This window comes from Labeo rohita, chromosome 11, assembly GCF_022985175.1.
Source record: "Labeo rohita strain BAU-BD-2019 chromosome 11, IGBB_LRoh.1.0, whole genome shotgun sequence".
NCBI lineage: Eukaryota > Metazoa > Chordata > Actinopteri > Cypriniformes > Cyprinidae > Labeo > Labeo rohita.
In genome coordinates this window covers 23,266,044-23,286,652 of record NC_066879.1, presented here as the reverse complement: position 1 = coordinate 23,286,652, position 20,609 = coordinate 23,266,044, and the positions used below count along the sequence as shown (strand labels likewise).

The 20,609-nt window shown below is 35.8% G+C and overlaps 1 protein-coding gene across 1 annotated transcript in view; it reads left to right on the top strand.

Annotated features, from left to right (window-relative positions):
• ephb2b (eph receptor B2b) overlaps positions 1 to 20,609 on the top strand; it is a 184,062-nt gene that overhangs the window by 109,570 nt on the left and 53,883 nt on the right. Inside the window, 1 exon segment of the mRNA XM_051122263.1 lies at positions 19,383 to 19,538. Coding sequence (XP_050978220.1) covers positions 19,383 to 19,538 — 156 coding nt within the window.

Below are 20,609 nucleotides of genomic sequence, written 5' to 3'. Positions count from 1 at the left end.
TTGTTCTACCGTTCTATCTACCGTTCTATCATTCTGTCGTTCTATCTATTGTTCTGTCTATCATTCTATCATCTATCTATCGAATTACATGTTTTCACCTATCTATCTATCTATCTATCTATCTATATATCTATCTATCGTTCTGTCGTTCTGTCTATTGTTCTGTCCATCTATCAAATTACATTTTCATCTATTTATCTGTCTATCTATCTATCTATCTATCTATCTATCTATCTATCTATCTATCTATCGTTCTATCGTTCTATCATTCTATCATTCTATCTACCGTTCTATCTGTTGTTCTATCTACCGTTCTGTCGTTCTGTCTATTGTTCTATCCATCTATCTATCAAATTACATTTTCATCTATTTGTCTATCTGTCTATCTATTGTTCTATCGTTCTATCTATCGTTCTATCTATCATTTTATCTATCATTCTCTCGTTTGTTCTATAGTTCTATCTATAGTTCTATCGTTCGTTCTATCGCTCGTTCGTAATATCATTCTATATCTATGGTTCTGTCATTCGTTTTATCGTTAAATCAGTCGTTCTATCGTTCATTCTATTGTTCTATCTATCTTTCTGTCGTTCGTTCTATCATTCTAGCATCTATCTATGTATCTATGTATCTACCTATCTATCATTCTATCTATCTATCGTTCTATCCTGTCTATCTGTCGTTCTATCCATCGTTCTGTCGTTCTATCTGTCGTTCTATCCATCTATCTATCGAATTACGTGTTTTCATCTATCTATCATCGTTCTATCTATCGTTCTGTCTATCATTTTATCTATAATTCTCTCGCTTGTTCTATTGTTCTATCTATCGTTGTATTGTTCGTTCTATCGCTCGTTCGTAATATCTTTCTATTTATCTATGGTTCTGTCGTTCATTTTATCGTTAAATCAGTTGTTCTATCGTTCGTTCTATCGTTCTAGCATCTATCTATCTATCTATCTATCTATCCATCTATCATGTCTATCTATCTATCTGTCGTTCTGTCTGTTGTTCTGTCTATCTATCATTCTATCATCGTTCTATCGTTCTATCATTAGGTCTGTTGTTCTATCCATCGTTCTGTCGTTCTATCCATCTATCAAATTACGTGTTTTCATCTATCTATGTATCTATCTATCTATCTGTTGTTCTATCTATCATTCTATCGATCTATCTTTCTATCGTTCTATCGTTCTGTTGTTCTGTCTATCATTGTATCATTCCATACCATCTATTGCTCAATCATTCTATCATTCTATTGTTTTTATTCTTTCCTTTGTTCTATTATTCTTACCAACTCTGTTTTTTCTGTGCAGATCTACTCACAACCATACCAAACTAATGGAACTAGAATAATAAACTTTGCCTCTAATTGATTTTGCTGTAGATGATATTGATGTATAAAAACAATTGCACAGTACGTATGTTATGCAAAGGGTTCTGTGTCTGGAGGCATTATGCAGCTGTTGTTTTTGCAGATTGAACAGATAATAGGTCAGACTCCCCGAAGGCTCATTAAACTTTTGGTCCGAACTGATATAATCTTACATAAATACCCTTGTGGGATTTGCAAAAGAAACAAGACGGGAATCGAATGAACGCTGCTAGACTCATTCCGATTTCATTTGCCAGCGTGGGTACGTCTGCGCGCATCCGCCGTTTGTGTCTGTAGGAAGGGATCGCAACAGGATTGGACACCAGCTGCTGTCCCTAGATCCTCTGGCCCACAGCCGTCCCCTCCTTTTCCTCTCCTGCTGTCCGCTCTGACAGGGAACACACAGCTCCTTTATGCCGCTTGCCCATCATTTCGCACCCCACCTTGAGGCCGCCACTGTCACTGGACGCTGCACAGACAGTCTCTGTCAATTAGACACTGCATCTGCCGGGCAACAATAGAGCCCTCTCGTTTCCTGTCTGTCTCAGTGCCTGTCGCTCTCTCTTTGACTCTCTCAATTTCCTTAACTCTCTCTCTTTCATTTCTGCTTCTCGTCAAGTGCCGACTCCCCACTTTGCAGCTATTATTTGCCCAAGGAACAAACTGCCGTCCTTTTAGCGGAAGACTTATTTGTGTTTGTATTGATTTTTATATGTGTGGCCGAGTTTAAAGCATTAAGGTGAAAAGCATTGCAATGGCATAATTTCACAAACACCTCCCATTCTTTGAGAGAAAAACCGTCTTGCGTCTTTAGGAAAACTAGGCCCATTTCCATCTGCCTGACTGATTCTCTTTGTTTGGCCTCGCACCGCTTCCTCTTTTTTTAAAAACTGCACCTCTTTTTTTCCTCCAGTCTTATTTTGATTCTGTTGTGAAGACACCTTGGTTTCCAGCGTGGAGAGCCCTCCCCCTTCTCCTTCCGCCCCTCCTGAAAGAGGCATCTCACGCCTTTGACCAGAACATGGGATGCATGCACAACCAGGGAGGGCCCTGCATGGCAACGGCTGTGGTTGCCCTGGCAACTTCCTCGTCCTTGAGGAAAGGGCACGTTTGGAGTTTTGGGGCCAAGGTTCTGACAGGCGCAGTCAAAACTCATAAAGCGTCCTGACGCGTCGATCCAGCTATTATGAACATTCAGACCCAAAATAGCGTGATTCATCTGCTTGTTTATCATCCTAATAAGGGGCTTGGCCTTTGTGCCTACGGCTATGGCAGCTACTTCGTCATTATGTTAAATGGCTAGTTGTATTTTTAGGAGTTGGACACAAATAAGCCGTGTCGTCTTGCAGCAGTGGGCGTGGCCTGTCGTAACCTGTTACCAAGGGCATGGGGTGGGGGCATAGACCCACAAAGGTGGACAAAGATCTTGAAAAATGAGACCACTTTAGTCATCACGTCTTTCATTTTCCCTCCCGAGAGGAAAGGAAAAGACAGGCGAAGACAGAACCCACTCCAGTTACAAATTGTTGTAACATCGCCGACACAATAGCAGCATCCGTTGTCCAGATCAGTGTATTAGGTGAAGTACTGTGCTTAAAGGATTAGTTCACTTCCAGAATAAAAATTTTCTGATTTACTTGCCCCATGTCATCCAAGATGTTCATGTCTTTCTGTCTTCAGTCAAAACAGAAATGACGTTTTTTAAGGAAAACATTCCAGGATTTTTCTCTGTATATAGTGGACTTCAGTGGGAGCCAGCAGGTTGAAGTTCCAAATTGCAGTTTCAATACTGTTTCAAAGGATACTTTTTTAACCCCAAATGCTTGTCTTGCACTAGCTTGACTTCACGCATTACATAATCACGTCGGTAGTACTGACCTAGTGTTTACAAAGTGAATATGCAAAGAAAGTCAAACAGCCTTTACAAAAAAAGGTAAAACAACATCAGACAATTTTGAAGTTGGAGGAGAAAATGAGGTGGAGTTTTTCACCCTAAACTACCTTTTTGATCTGAACTACACAAATGAAGAATAGGGAAGCACGACATTGGATTTTTGCCGATATGCCGATATTTATCAACTAATTTTTGCCAATAGAAGATGCCGATATATTTCCTTTTGTTTGGAAACAACACCAAGTCTCTCTCGTGCAGAATATATGAGCAAATTATGTTTAGTTTTTAACAAGAACAACAAGAAATTGTGCCACCTCAAGCTGAATTAATGAATTAAAAAGATGTTGATTTTTTTTTAATGTTATAATTTTTTATTATTTATTATTTATTATGCCTTTGATATAAACTTGCATACATAACTGCTATACTATATAAATAAATCAATAAATTGATGTGTAATATAAATTATATTTAAGTTCAAGGTCAAAATTGTGAGATATAAACTCACAATTGCGAGTTATAGTAGACTGAAGCTTTGAAAATAAGTATAAACTAATTATTAATTGCTGCATTTTTTTTCTCTTTTTTTTTCTCTTCTCTTAACATTTTATTTTAAGATTTAACATTTGTAGATGGTCTAAAACAAAAGTGTTGTAAAACTTCTAAAAATCTTTTAGAGCTCGTAATTTGTTTAATTTTTTATTTACATTTAAAGCCATTATTGGCCGATTCTGATATCAGACCTAGTGCAAGATGAGCATTTGTGGTTAAAAGTATATACATTTGTATTTTTTTCAGAAAATGATCTATCATTTTGCTAGATAAGACCCTTATTCCTCGTCTGGGATCGTGTAGTGCCCTTTGAAGCTGCATTTAAAATGCAATTTGAATCTTCAACCCATTGCCTCCTTCTATTGAAGTCCAATATAAGGAGGAAAATCCTGGAAATACCTTAATTTCTTTTCTGGAAGTGAACTTATCCTTTAAGAGGATTTGATGGGTTTGATGTTGAGGCTGCTGTATATGTGATAGCCAAGTTCTTTTTTATGTTAAAAAGAACTGAGTGTACTACATTTGCAGCAGCTGAAAACATAATTAAATTAGCCAAGGGTCTGGTTGATGTTGAGAACTTGTGAATGACCGGAGTTCAGTATTTTCCAGAGCTCTGCATGTGTGTGTGCATGTCTGTTAGGCTTCCTTTTGTGACCCACTCTGTGAGTCACCCAAGATTTCCTCCAGGACATCTTTACTGATCTGTATCTCACTGGACAGCTTGCTGTGATTGACAATCCATCTTTAATGGAGATAAATGTGACTGCTGAGCTTTGCCCCTCCCCAACCATCTGCAACAGACTCCAGAGAAGGCGGCAGTAGAAAATGGGTGTGCGTGTGTGGCGGTGTAGGGATTTTTTTGTCTACCTTTTTTTCATGACACCTTTCCTCTGACCTCTGTCGAGCAATCCGCCTGCATGAAATGATCCTTGTCTGTCTGTTTCTTAGCAGCCTTTTCAGATTCCTGTAATTCAGACTCTTGAGGATGGGGAGGAAATTGTGCTAGAGATATAGCTTTAGAAATCCATTTCTTTCACTCAGTGTTTTTTTTTTCTTTTTCCAACGTATGGATGTTTGTGATCTGATGATTGCCAGAATCCATCTTCCTCTCTAAAATACTAATTTGCCCATTGCCATTTTTTCAAATTATGGGCAACAAACAAAGGAGCTAAGAGAGTGGGCCATTATCAGATGTCCTGTTTCTCTCTGTCATTACGGTAAAGGCTTATAATGCAGCTGAGGCAGCGTTTCTGCTGTGTCCTCCTGCCCTCTTTGTCCTTTTACCTACTAAACAGACCTTTCTGTGGCCAACCTATTAAATGAATCTATGTTTAGAATGTCATTCTGTAAACTGGTATCTTTTACAGTCTGAGAAAGTGAATAGTAAAATATATTTTTGACCGTTTTCAGTTCCCAATTAATGAATTAAAAAGATGTCATTGAGTTTTTTTTTTGTTACAATTTTTATTATTTATTATGCCTTTGATATAAACTTGCATACATAAGTACTATACTATATAAATTCTTATAAATGTATGTGTAATATAAATTATATGCAAGTCATAAAGTCAAAATTGCGATTACTCACAATTGCAAGTTTGACTTTTTATCTCGCAATTCTTTTTTCTCAAATTTGTATCTTGAGTTTGTCTCTCGCAATTATTTTTGTTTGTTGCAAATGCGATTTTTTATCTCACAATTCTGACTTTTTCTCAAAAATGCGAGTTTGTATATTGCAATTCTGGTTCTCGAATAGTAAAATTCAAGTAGTAAAATGGCAAAAATAGTAAAAATTCAAACAGTTTTCAGTTAATGAATAAAAAGAAAGTCATTGAGTTTTTTATTTTTGCAATTTTTATTATTTATTGTTTATTATGCCTTTGATATAATATTGCATACATAAGTACTATACTATATAAATATATAAACATACTTATACATTTATGTGTAATATAAATTATATGTGAGTCATAAAGTTACAATTTTGAGATATAAACTTTTTTCTTGCAATTGCATGATATAAACTCGCAATTCTGACTTTTTTTCATGCAATTCTGACTTTTTCTCAAAAATGCAAATTTGTATCTCACAATTCTGACTTTTTCTTGAGTTTGTATCTCATGTTTATATCACAATTCGGATTTTTTCTAGCAAATGCAAGTTTGTATCTCGCAACTCTGAATTTATGTCGCAAATACGAGTTTGTATCTCGCAATTTCGGCTTTTCTTGAGTTAGTATTTTGTGTTTGTATCTTGCTATTCAAATTTTTCTCGAGTTAGTATTTTGAGTTTGTATCTTGTAACTGACTTTTTTCACGCAATTCTGACATTTCTCGAGTTAGTGTTTTGAGTTTGTATCTCACAATTCTGACTTTTTTCTCACAATTCTGAGTTTTTTCTCACAGTTGTGAGTTTATGTCTCGCAATTCTGACTATTTCCAAGAATTGTGAGATATAAACTCGTAATTGTGATATGAAGTTGAATTTTGGGGGGTGGGGGGTTTAGAGACTGATATGTTCTCATAATTGAGGTTATTTCTCACAATTCTGAGAAAAAAAGTCAGAATTGCGAGATGTAAACATCCAATTGCGAGAACAAAAGTCAGAATTGTGAGATAAAAAGTCGCAGTTACCTTTTTTATTTTTCATTCAGTGGCTGAAACTGGCTTCCATATAAAGTTGAATACAGCTTTTTTATTTATTTTTTTTCACATATGTGTGTGTGGGCATCCGTTCCGGAGACTGACTGAAAAACAGACAAACCCACACACAGTACAGTAGGTCATCAATTCAGATCTATTCTAATTACAACACACATCTTTGCACTTCAGCCATCTGAAAATCTTGGGGGATGACTTTCTTTTTGAGCTGGAATAGATTTTGCATTTTTTCCCTCTTCCCTCTCTGGACATGTTTATTGACTGCAACATGTGGGGACCATGCATTGATCTAAAATGTGAGGCATGCATGTTAGACGAATGCATACATACGCCCGCACACACATACGCACGCTCATATGCACATTCCAGCTGTTGCCGGCGCTCCACAGAGCCCTTTTCCCAGGTGCCACACACATTTCCCTGTAATCTCTCTCCACACACACTCCACCGGTGCTCTTAATTTGTGGCGGCGGCGCCTGCTGGGCGGATTTGAGCTACAGATCCTGTCTGAAGACAGCTCTAACAACTGCAGAGAGGCTGAGATGGACACACACACTGGGACGTATCCCCTAATTTCTGATGAGAGGTTTGCACGTGCATGTCAGAATTTCACGCAAATTAGAACTTCTGAAAATCTCACGAAGCTATGAGCTTTGGTTTATGAGTCACAGGCATGTGTTCATACATCCAGACGCATCCTGAAGTTACCTCAGCTCCTGTGGTCTCATGGGATAGCAAAGTATCCATTGGTTGCACACTTCATTCCTTTATTGTTTGCCTACTGTTTCAGTAAAATCTAGTACATCCTACTTATTGGATCTACTTGCAGGAAGCAGGAAAATATGCATATTCAAATGCAAATCTGACACATTGTGACAGACTTTTCATTTCTGTAGCTAACACAACTTGATTCAAGAAATTCTGCAGCACTCTTTGAGTCAGAATAGATAAGCAATGCAATTGGATGTAAAAGAAAATCTGGTTGTGATGGATAGAAGTAGCAGTCTTTTCAACATGTCTTTAAGCCATAGGTCATATCTAATATTCATAACCCATATTTATTCCATTTTTATCCACTTTAAATTGAAAAGACTTAAAAGTTTCATACTGAATGGGCTGTACCCGATTTTGTTCACGTCAAATTAAATATAGCGTTTATTCTGTCGTTACTGTGGTAAGACAGCCTAGCATATGGCACTGCTTAACCTATGTCTAGCTCAACCCTTTTTGTGTTACCAGTTACTATGACTGATGGAGCTGACAGACTCAGAGTTGACATTGAGAGACCTTGAGAAGGTCATTGATGCTCTCCTTTATTCCCAGGATCACGGCCTGGTCCCTCACTAACAGGCCGGGCAAACATGTTTCTGGCATGTTAATTGCATCAGACAAGAAGACCTAGAGAGAGGAATAAATTTGTAATTTATGCCCGTGTGGCGGGGTGAGCCGAATGCCAGTTGTCTAATTGCTTTCACACAGTCTTGATTGAATTAGCTGGTCAGGCTTGAGCCTTAATTGAATTCTAAAACCCACTGATGCTTTTCCAAACTGAGCTCGTTCTCTAACTCTCTATCTCTCGCACTCTAGATAGCGAATACTGAACTTTTTATTACCTTTTAGTGTGTAGATCATCACTAGGCCTGTGCGGCCACGTAATTACAGTACTTACTTAAAGGGATAGTTCACCTGAAAATGAAAATTCAGTCATTAATTACTCACCTTCACGTCGTTCCAAACACATAAGACCTTCGTTCATCTTCGGAAAGCAAAGTGAGATATTTTTGATGAAATCCGAGAGCTTTTTGACCCTGCATAGACAGCAGTGCAACTGAAATTTAAAAGTACTATAAATAAAGTACTAAAATACTATCAAAAGTTCACTTCCAGAACAAAAATGTACACATAATTTACTTACCCCCTTGTCATCCAAGATGTTTGTGTCTTTCTTTCTTCAGTCTTAAAGAATTATGTTTCTTGAGGAAAACATTCCAGAATTTTTTTCCATATAGTGGACTTCTATGGTGCCTGCAAGTTTGAAATTCCAAACTGTATTTTAAATGCAGCTTCAAAAGGCTCTAAACAATCCCAGCCGAGGAAAAAGGGTCTTATCTAGACAATTTGTTGAGTCAACTTAAAATAATTTGTTACCTGGCTGCCTTAAAATTTCAAGTTCAGTCAACTTATTTAACTTGAAATGTTGAATTACGCTAAGTGACAGCTTAGATATTTGAGTTGATTCAGCTTAAAATTGTAAGGCAGCTGGGTTACTTACCCAGTTTTTAAGTTTAACAAACACAAATGTGACCCTGGACCACAAAACCAGTCTTAAGTCGCTGGGGTATATTTGTAGCAATAGCCAAAAATACATTGTATGGGTCAAAATTATTGATTTTTATTTTATGCCAAAAATCATTAGGAAATTAAGTAAAGATCATGTTCCATGAAGATATTTTGTAAATTTCCTACTGTAAATATATCAAAACTTAATTTTTGATTAGTAATAGGCATTGTTATGAATGGCATTGTTATATTTGCACCCTCAGATTCCAGATATTCAAATAGTTGTATCTCGGCCGAATATTTTCCTATCATAACAAACCATACATTAATGGAAAGCTTATTTATTCAGCTTTCAGATGATGTATTAATCTCAGTTTTGAAAAATTGACCCTTATGACTGGTTTTGTGGTCCAGGGTCACAAATATCTAAGTTGTTACTTAGTGCAACTTAACATTTCAAGTTGACTAAACTTATTTGAGTTGACTGAACTTAAAATTTTAAGGCAGCAAGGTAACAAATTATTTTAGCTGACACAACAAATTGTGTTTTTTGTTTTTTACAGTGTTATTTCTTTCTTTTTCTCTACTTTCTTGTTATTATTTTTCTTTATTGTTATTATTTTCTTTCTTTCTTTGTTGTTGTTGTTATTTTTTGAAAAGTGTTAATTATGAGAAAACATTGGAATAAAATATTAACAGATTAATAGCAGAAGTGACTTATTATTTATTGACAGTTTAACTAAAGAATTCATCAACTGATAAAAAAAAATAATAAATGGATACACTGTAAAAAAATAAAAAACACAATTTGTTGAGTCAGCTTAAAATAATCTGTTACCCTGCTGCCTTAAAATTTTAAATTCAGTTAACTAAAATAACAACTTGAAATGTTACGTTGTAGTAAGTAACAACTTAGATATTTGTGTTTGCTAAACTTAACAGATGGGTAAGTAACCCAGCTTCCTTAAAATTTTAAGTTAATTCAACTCAAATATCTAAGTTGTCACTTAGTATAATTTAACATTTCAAGTTGAATACTTTTTTTGAGTTGACTGAACTTAAAATTTTAAGGCAGCCAGGTTACAAATTATTTTAAGTTGACTCAACAAATTGTTTTTTACAGTGGAGATTAGTCGACTAATTGAAAAAATAATCAATAGATTAGTCGACAATAAAAATAATTGTTAGCTGCAGCTCTAGTCTTATCTAGCGAAACGATCAATTATTTTAAAAAAAATACAATTTATATACTTTTTAACCTCAAATGCTCATCTTGTCTATTCTCTGCAATGCGCATGCAAACTCTGTGTAATCCAGGTCAATAAAGTTAGGGTATGTCAAAAAACTCCCATATCATTTTCTCCTCCAACTTCAAAATTGTCCAACATCGCTGCAGAAGTACCGACCCAGTGTTTACAAAGTAAATGTGCAAAGAAGATCAAATGCTCTTTACAAAAAAGGATTAAAAAATTGAGATGAGAAAGTATATAAATTGAACATTTTTTGGAAAATAACAGATTGTTCACCCTTCTTTCTTGGCTGGGATCGTTTAGAGCTCTTGAAGCTGCATATAAACTGCATTTTGGAAGTTCAAACTCGCAGGCACCATAGAAGTCCACTATATGGAGAAAAATTCTGGAATGTTTTCCTCAAGAAACATAATTTCTTTATGACTGAAGAAAGAAAGAAAGCCTTCTCCTTTAAAAATATATACACTATCAAACACATATTCCTTGTAATGTGGGAAAATACATTGAGCGGAGCAAGTTTCTCAGCACCACCAGTGCTTTTTGAAATGCTTTTCAAGGTTTGATTGTATATAAAGCTGTTCTAAAGCACAGTTAGATGAAGTGTAACAAACACACAACCCATCTGTTTCACACACTGCTCCCCTTGGTCACAATAGGACTTCCCCCATCCATACAGAGAACCTCTCAGACTCTGCCCCATTTCCATGCTTTCAGCACATTTTTTGCTGCGCAAACAAAACCAAGCATCCCTAGGTTCTTCACTTTTCTGTTTTTCTTTTCCAAGGATCTCTCTTCACATACACACACATTCACACACACCTCTGTCCCAGGTCTGTCTTTAATGTTGCTTTCATTAAATCTATTACTTTCGAGCCAGCTATTGAGTGGCTGAATAGACAGGCGGCGTAAAAAAAAGGGAGGGGAGTTTGTCACTACTACAGTCACCCCAGACAAAGAGGCCTTTTTGTTCTGGTGGGGAATTAAGGACATGTGACTCTCTGTATAGGTTGGGGTACACATGTTCATCGCATATGCACATGAGTGAGCAGGTTGTGTGTTTTTTTAAATGTCTGTGACTGGATTATGCAGCCAGCAGCGTCTGTAGAGAATCCCTGCGTAATGACCAGTCGGCCATGATGGAAATGTCAGCCCGAGAGGCTTTGCTGTCGTTCGCACTACAGGCTCCTGAAGTGGACGCAGCTGGAGGAGCCATATCCGCCGGTACACACACATTCCTGCCCCGCTACCAACCGGCTCCAGCTCTCATGCGGCCTCTTGCTTTAGCACCTAAGTAAATCAGGCTGGATGAAAACGTTCTGGCAATCTTTGAAATCACCAGCGAATTACCTGTAATAAAACATGACTAGCGTTCTGGCACCGGAGCACACGTTCACAACGGGATTTCACTCACACAGCCCACTAAGCCTGCCATTATGCCACTGCTACCTTTTCCTCGGTCTGCATCGGTTATTAGAGGCAATAAACACAAGCAAGTCGATGTTTGAAAGAGCGCCAGACGGTTTGCGTTCTCTGCTTCCCGCCGTAGTCACTGAAATGCGACAACTAAGTTCTCGACGGCTGGTCTTGGAGCTCTTTGATGGGATCTGGATTAGATCGACAGTTTATGGGTGTTTCTTTAACTGTGGGGACTTTTGAACTTTGTGGATTTTATAAAATAAACTTCAACTTGCTAGTTTATTTAATTTGTTAGCTAACATTGTCCAACAGAGGACATACATGCATCAAAGGAGAATTTACACTACTGTTTCAATGTTTGGGCTCAGTAAGATTTTATTTATTTATTTTATGAATTCTTTTATTCACCAGTTATTATTAAACTGATTTCAAAAGTTTGCTGAAGACTTTCTTTTGAACTTTCTATTCAAAGAATCCTGAAAAAATGCATCACAGTTTCTATAAAAAATATTAGGCAACACTGCTGTTTTTAACATTGGTAATATTAATACATATTAGAATATTAGTAGAATTTGAATAGTTAAGACTGGAATAATGGCTGCTTCAGCTTTATCACAGCAATAATTTACATTTTAAAAGACTCTTTTAAATTCTAATAATATTTTACAATATTGCTGTTTATCCTCTATTTTTGATCAAATAAATGTAACCTTGGTGAGATTAAAGATTATTTTAAGAAACCAAAATCTTGCAAAGCCTATCATTTTGAATATTAGTTTAATTCCAGCACATCTTATTGTGTGATGGAAATGATGGTGGTTGAAATCTAATTTTTAACATATTTGAAAAAACAGGCAACTTACACTACCAGTCAAAAGTTTTTGAACAGTAAGATTTTTAATGTTTTTTTAAAGAAGTCTCTTCTGATCAGCAAGTTTACATTTATTTGATCCAAATTACAGCAAAAACAGTACAAATTTGAAATATTTTTACTATTTAAAATTACTTTTCTATTTAAATATATTTTAAAATATAACTTATTTCTGTGATTTCAAAGCTGAATTTTTACTCCCATCACATGATCATTCAGAAATCATTCTAATATTCTGATTTGCTGCTTAAAACATTATTATTATTAATATAATGTTGAAAAAAGCTGAGTAGAAATTTTCAGTTTCTTTGATGAATAGAACATTCAGAAGAACAGCGTTGATCTAAAATAGAATTCTTTAATTTCAATATAATTCATCACTTTTGATCAATTTAAAGCATCCTTGCTACATAAAAGTGTTAATTTCTATAATTTCTTTCCCCCCAAAAAGTGTATGATGTTACAAAAACTTTTTATTTCAGAAAAATGCTGATCTTTGGATCCTTCTGTTCATCAAAGAATCCTGAAAAAATGTACTCACCTGTTTTAAATATTAATTATAATAATAAATGAATAAAATTTAAATAAATGAATCAAAATTAATTTCTTAAACAGCAAATCAGCATATTAGAATGATTTCTGAGGGATCATATGACACTGAAGACTGGTGTAATGATGTTGAAAATTAAGCTTTGATCACAAGAATAAATTACATTTTAAAATAGATTGAAATAGAAAACAGTTATTTTAAATAGGAAAATTTCAAAATTTGTTTTTGTCATACTTTGGATCAAATAAATGCAGGCTTGGTGAGCAGAAGAGACTTCTTCAAAAAACATTAAAAATCTTACTGTTCATAAACTTTTGACTGGTAGTGTATTTGTGTTGATAAAGCTAAATTGTAATATTTAATATTTTTCAACATAATATTAGTTTTAATGAAATGAATTCAATTTCATTCGAAATGACACACAATAAAAATATTCTGCTCACAAGTTGATCACATTTCAAATCTCCATGTGCTTGTTCTTCACTGTCGTCTCCTTGGAAAACAACTATTAAGGGCAAAATTGTTTGGTGTGGTGGAAACTACATAAAAGTGCCCAAATTTGAAGAAACACCCGTATTTGGTCACAAGCATAGGTTGCTAAAATGCTGGTGTCACCACTAGTCTTAATTTCGAAAATGACTTCATTTCTTCCTCATTACAGAACCAGATTAATCACTCCTGTCAAAAAGAGACCAAAGGTCCAGTGTCTTTCCAAAGTGTCCTTATGTGTTACTTTCTGTACAAACAGATTCGAATTTGGCAGAAAAAAACAAAGCAGCAGTATTTCTTTTTATTCCATGCAGAGCTTGCAAGAGAAACACTGTGATCAAACAATGCGACAGTTTCTAATCTGGATGTGAGCTGTATCAAAGCACTGTTGTGCTCTTTAATCAGGCTTTCTATTGTCCCAGGGGCTACAGCTGACACTGTTTTTCTCTTCATCCTCAAATTGCATTCCTCCGCACAGGCTAGGTTTGCGAACTGAGTCGTAGGCTTCAACAGCCATGTTTAGCACAGTCCCCACGTTTTAGCACGGCTGACATTATTTCCATTGCTTGGATGGAACCATCTGGAAGCAAGTATGGAGACATGCAAGGTCATGCCCAGACGGCAAGTGGTAGAGTCAGGCGCAGACACTCGGTTCCTTCATCAGTGTGGCATAGGCTAACACTCTCTAGGATACTGGCAGAGTTTGTGGAGAGAGGCTTGGGCCCTCTCAGTTTTCTGTTTTTGCAGGGAAGGTGTGCAATTTTCCTTTCAACACTAGTTAGAGTACATCAACCTATAAGAGCAGGTGTTAAAACAACTGTTAGTGGGTCAACGACGAAAAAAAAAAAAAAACTTTTAAAATGCATCTACAAATTTCTTAGAAATGTATGCTTTGTAATTGTTTAATGTATTTAATTATTGGTTCATATATTTTCAAAAAAGGTCTCAAGTATTTTCCCCCCAAGTTTCTGTATTTTAACAAATATCATGTATTTTATTTTTTAGTTTATGGGGAGTTTGTGGAGAGTCACCTTGTGCGTAGTCCTCTTTATGCTATTTTTTTTATATTTTGATTTTTTTCTGCAAGTTGGACCATTTTTTATTATTATTATCATGCTTACTAACTTTTTTTTTTTTTTTTCATTTGAGGGTTTAAATGATGAAAGTTTGATTTTAATATCAGGACAGTATTATCCTGACATTTTTATTACCTTATGCTTCCTAGAAATATATTACAATGAATTAATTCAGAAATCGAAAACATTCTCATTATATACAAGATGTATTCAAGTCTTTATTATTTATTTATTTATTTATTATTTATGCATTAACATTTTTGTTTCATTTGAGGGTTTAAATAAGAATTTCAAGAAATTGATTTTAATATTTACCTTATGTCCCTTATGTTATGTTTAGATTTTAATATCAGAACAATATCACTTTGACATTTTTAGTATTTGGATTTTTTTTTTTCCTGCAAGTTGGTTAGACCATTTTTTTTTATTATTATGCATTCACTTTTTTTTCATGTGAGGGTTTAAATGATAACCTTTTTTTTTTTTTATTAAGAATTTGATTTTTATATCAGGACAGTGCTTCCCAGAAATATATTACAATTAATTAATTCAGAAATTGAAAACGTTCTCATCATAGACAATATGTATTCAAGTCATAATTCAAGTCATAATGTATTTTGATGTTTTTTTTTCTTTCTGCAAGTTGGTTGGACCATTTATTATTATTATTATTATTATTATTATTATTATTATTATTATAGTTATTATGCATTTGTTTAATAGGGTTTAAATAATAATAACATTTTCTTTTCAAGAATTTGAGTGTAATATCTTGATAGCATCACCCTGTCATTTTTGACCTTATGTCCCGCAGAAATATCTTAAAATGAATTAATTCTAATTAAGTCTTTATTATGTATTTAGATTTTTTTCTTTCTGCAAGTTGGTTGGACCGTTGAAATGAATAATGCAGAAATTGAAAACAGTCTTATCATAGAAGAGATGTATTCAAGTCATTATTATTGCATTCTGAATAAATTAATAAGACAAAAGCTGATTTATTTAAAGCGCTCATGCTACAGTTTTCCCTCTCTTCCTGTTTTCTCTCTCTTTGATCTCGGTCCATTTGGGTCCGGCCTGTTTTCCATTGCTGTTTTTGATTACCTTTCTATCCGAGTTTCATCCTAAATCCTGAAGCTTTGCAGTTGCGCTTGTCTCTGTGACTCCAATGACACTTTCTGAGAACACACGAGCTTCATATTTCACTTTACCCATGGCTAGTTTTTGCCATAAATCATTTGAAAAGAAAAACATGTCAAATCTAATATTAAACCGAGGTGCTCTATCGCTTTCACATTGTGCATTTTTTCCACCGGTCCATTTCTAAACGTTTATTATGCTCTTGTTCACTTGGGATTCTGAGATATTTAGCCATGATTTTATACTTTGTGTGTGTGTGTTGGGGAACCGGGCTGTCGGTTTCCTGGTGAAGGCTTATAGAAACCTGTCAGCTGGATTTGGGGAAAGACTAAGTTTGCTTAAACTCTTAAGAGGGAGAAAGTGTGTGGGTGTTTTTGGAATCAGAAAATAAGTGCGGATGTGTTGAGTGCAAAGAGGGAATGTAAAACGTGTATTTGTGTGTCCATGTATGGCAGTCTAAAGTGTTCCTGGATGCTGAGCCCGGTCCTGTGGTTTGCCAGGGTGTTGAAATGGGATCGAGAGAGACGGTCTGGGGCGAGCAGGTGAGAGGAAATGGGGAATAGCACCCTGAAACATTTCACTAGAATAACAGACCCCCTTTAATGACCACTGGGCACTAGTTAACCTCTGCCCTCTGTAATTGAGCTGTAAGAATGTGATCTCACCGCCTCAGCGGATGTACAGTCCGGCTTATTTGTGCGTGTTTAAGAGCACGACTGAACCCTGACTGGAGTTGCTTTCTCCAAATAAATCCGTCGACAGACATTTTCCTTGGCCGGTCCGCTGCGCAAATCCTTGCGGTGATTGCCAGCTTAGACTATGGAGGCCGAAGCGTCTGCGCTTTATTGCTTTTTAGCTCTCTTAAAACAGTTCAGATATTGAAGGTGTGTTGAAATCGTTTGCCATGGAAGCAAGGTCGTCCATTAGGACTGGGGTGACGGGGGTTTTCAAACTTGGCGAGCCGAGACGGCCTCCCTTCCAGATGTGTGTGGATGTGGGACGTCGCTGGCTGAGGTCTTTTTCTCTTGCGCTCAGGGTTGGGTTAGTGTAGAGGGACGTACTCCACAGCAATGTGCTGTTCGTCCCGGCCAAGTGCTTGTCAGTTTTCCCACTCGTTGGGAAGTGCTTTGTTTGTTTGGTACGGAGAAGTACAACATGAAAACTCGCCAGGTCTGTAAGGTCTCCAAGGGATTCTGGCATGTGGACATGAAAATACACTCCTGCTTTCTTGTGGAGCGACTGCAGTTAAAGCAATAAACATCAAAATAGTCAACGTGGAATTAAAAATGCCCTGTTTATCTTCTTAATACACATTCCTGGTCTTAAAGGGATAGTTCACCTGAAAACTCAGCTGTTTTGGTGTTCCAAACCCATATCTGACTGACTTTCTTCTTCTGAATATAAGAGATACAGTGCCTTGCAAAAGTATTCATACCCCTTCATTTTTTTTCACGTTTTATGTTCTAGCCTTATGTTAAACTGATTTAAATTACTTTTTTTTTCCACATCAATCTACACTTCATACTCCATAATGACAAAGCACAAAACAGATTTGTAACAACTTTGCAAATTAACTAGAACTAAAAAACTGAAATTATTTCATTGCATAAGTATTCATACCCTTTTCTGTGACACTTGAAATTTAACTCAGGAGCATTCATATCACTTGTAGATGTTATTACACTTCAAGTGGAGTTAAACTCTGGCAAATTCATTTGAATTAGTATGATTTGGAAAGGCAAACATCTCAATAAAATGTCTAACAGATGAAAATGCATATCAGAGCAAAAACTGGGGTAAAAACTGCCTGTAGAGGTCAGAAACAGGCTTGCGTCAAGCTGCAGGACTGGGGAAGAGTTCAGAAATAAATTCTGCTGCATTGACGGTTCACAGAAGCATGTAGCCTCCATTATCCATAATGGAAAAAGTTTGGAACAGCTAGGACTCTTCCTAGAGCTGGCCAAACTGAGCAATTGATGGAGAAAGGGCTTGGCTACACTGGTCACCAAGAAGCTGATTGATACTCTAGTTAAGCTCCATGATCATGTATGCAGATGGAAGAAACTTACAGAAGCACAAACATCACTGCAGCCAGCACTCCACCAATCTCGGCTTTATGGTGGTGTGGCAAGACTCAGTGCTCTTCTCAATGAAGACACATGAAAACCCACTTGGAATTTGCAAAAAAAAGCACCCTAAGGACCTTCAGACTGTGAGAGACAAGATTCTCTGGTCTGATGTACCTCAATTCCAAGCATCATGTTTGAAGGAAACCAGGCACTGCTCATCACCTGCAGAGTACCATCGCAAAAGTAAAGTGTGCTGGTAGCAGCCTCATGCTGTGGGGCTATTTTTTAGCGGCAGGGACTGAGGGACTCGTCAGAGTAGAAGAAAATCTCAGTGCACCAAAATATTGAGATAGCTTTAATGAAAACCCAGTCCAGAGCATTCAGAACCTCAGACTGGGCAAAAGGTTCATCCTCCAACAGGACAATGACCCCAAGCACACAGCAAGAGTGGCTTATAGACAACTCTGTGAATGTCCTTGAGTGGCCCAGCCAGAGCCTTGGTTTGAACGCAGTCAAATATTTTTTGGAGAAACCTGAAAATGTCTGCCAGACCCCATCCAAGCTGACAGAGCTTGAGAAGTAAAGAGGTGAGGTGAAGAATGGCAGATGTGCGAAGCTTGTTGCATCATACCCAAAAAGACTTGAGGCTAGTAGTAACTAAAGAAGGGTGTGAATACTTATGCAATGTACTTTTTTCAGTGTTTTATTTTGAATAAATTTGCAGAGTTGTCACAAATCAGTTTGCTTTGTCATTATGGTTTATGGAGCGTAAACTGATGTGGGAATAGTAGTTTAAAGCAGTTTAACATAAGGCTGCAACATAACAAAACGTGAAAAAAAAATGAGCGAGTATGAATACTTTCGGAAGGCATTGTAATTATATGAATATCCAGTTGGGTGAATTCAATACAAGGACATTCATGATTCGCTTTAACACTTTGATAGATTAACAGCACAGTTAATAGCAGAAAATAAAGATAGATTTGAAAAGAAACATTACCATTATGTTGAGATCCTCTCAAGGGTGAACTTGACCTCCACAGTCCGAAAGCTTTCTAAGTTCTCTGCTTGCAATCAGTTCTGGCTTCATTTTGGATTTGGAGGCCTGCTTTTCACAATCCAATCAATTCCCTATGGATAAAATCAAATCCTGCCCTACATGTTCTTATTTCGCTCAAAATGTATAGTTGTAAATGCCATTTCATGTTGAAATAGAAAGTGTTGGTGTGTGTTAGCTGGAGGGAACTCTCTTACACAGCTATTCCAGCCAGAACAGATTAAAAAACAGCACTTGACACTCTGCAGGTGCATTAAATTCTGGGAGGGATTCCAGCACCAACAGAAACGGAGGGTGTCACAGGTGAAAAGTACAAGATTCAGCAAATAGAAAAAAGAATGGATGAGTCACAGACATGAAACATACACCCATCTGCATATTTGAATATGTTTCTGGCCCTTTCTACTTGCTGTCTATATGGTATACTTATTAACTGTAAAAGCGTGGACATCCGTGAACAGATGACAGAAAGTGGAATGCTCTTAGCGCCATCTTAGGTTTGAATTATTCAGACTTATATACTGAACATGTTATGTTTACCTGACTATGCTGCTTGTCTTTACACGCTTTAAGTGTGTTTCAGCTTGACTCCGGTGGCCCATCATTGCCTTGGTGTGCTCCAGCCTTTGGCAATCATGTATTATTGAAAAGTTGACTGTCTTCTCTATGTCTTTTCTCATCACTTTCTCTATCTTTGTTTCAGCATGCCCTTCAGGTTTCTTCAAGACTGCACAAGGTGACGAGAAATGCCTGCAGTGTCCAATCAACAGCCGCACGACCAACAACGGAGCCACCAACTGCGTCTGCCGAAATGGATATTACCGCACAGACTCGGACCCCTTAGAGATGCCCTGTACAAGTGCGTTCTTTCTGCTTTGTCTCAATCTACATGAAAAACCAACTTTCAAACTGTATTTTCCAGTGTGACTCATACCTGTAATATTTACCATTAATAAGTAGGAATCATTTTATTTGTATGAAAAAAAATGGAATAGAAAGTATTTTTCATTTTTGAGTATGTATATTGAAAAAAATTTGTTAAAATGTCTTTCTCGCTGTTTTTTTTTTTCCATAGTTTTTTCTAGCAAAATCTTGTTTTTTAAACGAATCCCAAATAAAGTAGATTTAAATAATATTAAATAATTAATCATTATTATATAAGAATATCTTAAATTCTAAATTAATTTGACAAAATATATAAACTTACCACATTTTCTGAATATAAAAAACAAATTACTAAAAATATTTTTCTATAAACAATTTGAAAACATGATGATAGACTGCCAATTTTAACAAATAACTTCTAAAAAATTGTGAAAAAAAGTATTGTGAATCTTTATGCACTAATCAACTGAAAATTCAGTATAAAACGAAGTGTGTATTATTAATATTGATATATTAAATTATAAATAAATGTTATAAAATCATCAAATTTAATAAATATATAAAAAATCAATTACAAAACTACATTTCTATGAAAAAACAAGTTGTAAACATGATGATGGACTGTAGCATTTAACTAAATATTTTGCTACCAAAAAAAAATACGATTGTGAATCTTTTTGCACATGAATCCACTGAAAATTACGTATAAAATGAGCAGTATATTATCATTATTAATATCTTAAATTACAAAATTAGCAAATTTACTAAATATATATATATATATTTTTTTTTTACAAAACTACATTTCTATAAACGTGTTGAAAACATGATGATGGACTGCAGTATTTGGAAATTCTGTATAAAATTAATAATAATATATTGAATTATAAATAAATATAAATATATAAAATCACCAAATATACTAAATATGGAAAATACAAAACAAAATTTCTAGTAACAAGTTGAAAACGTGATGATGGACTGCAGCATTTAACTAAATATTTTGCTTCAAAAAAGTTTTGTGAATCTTTTTGCATATTATGAA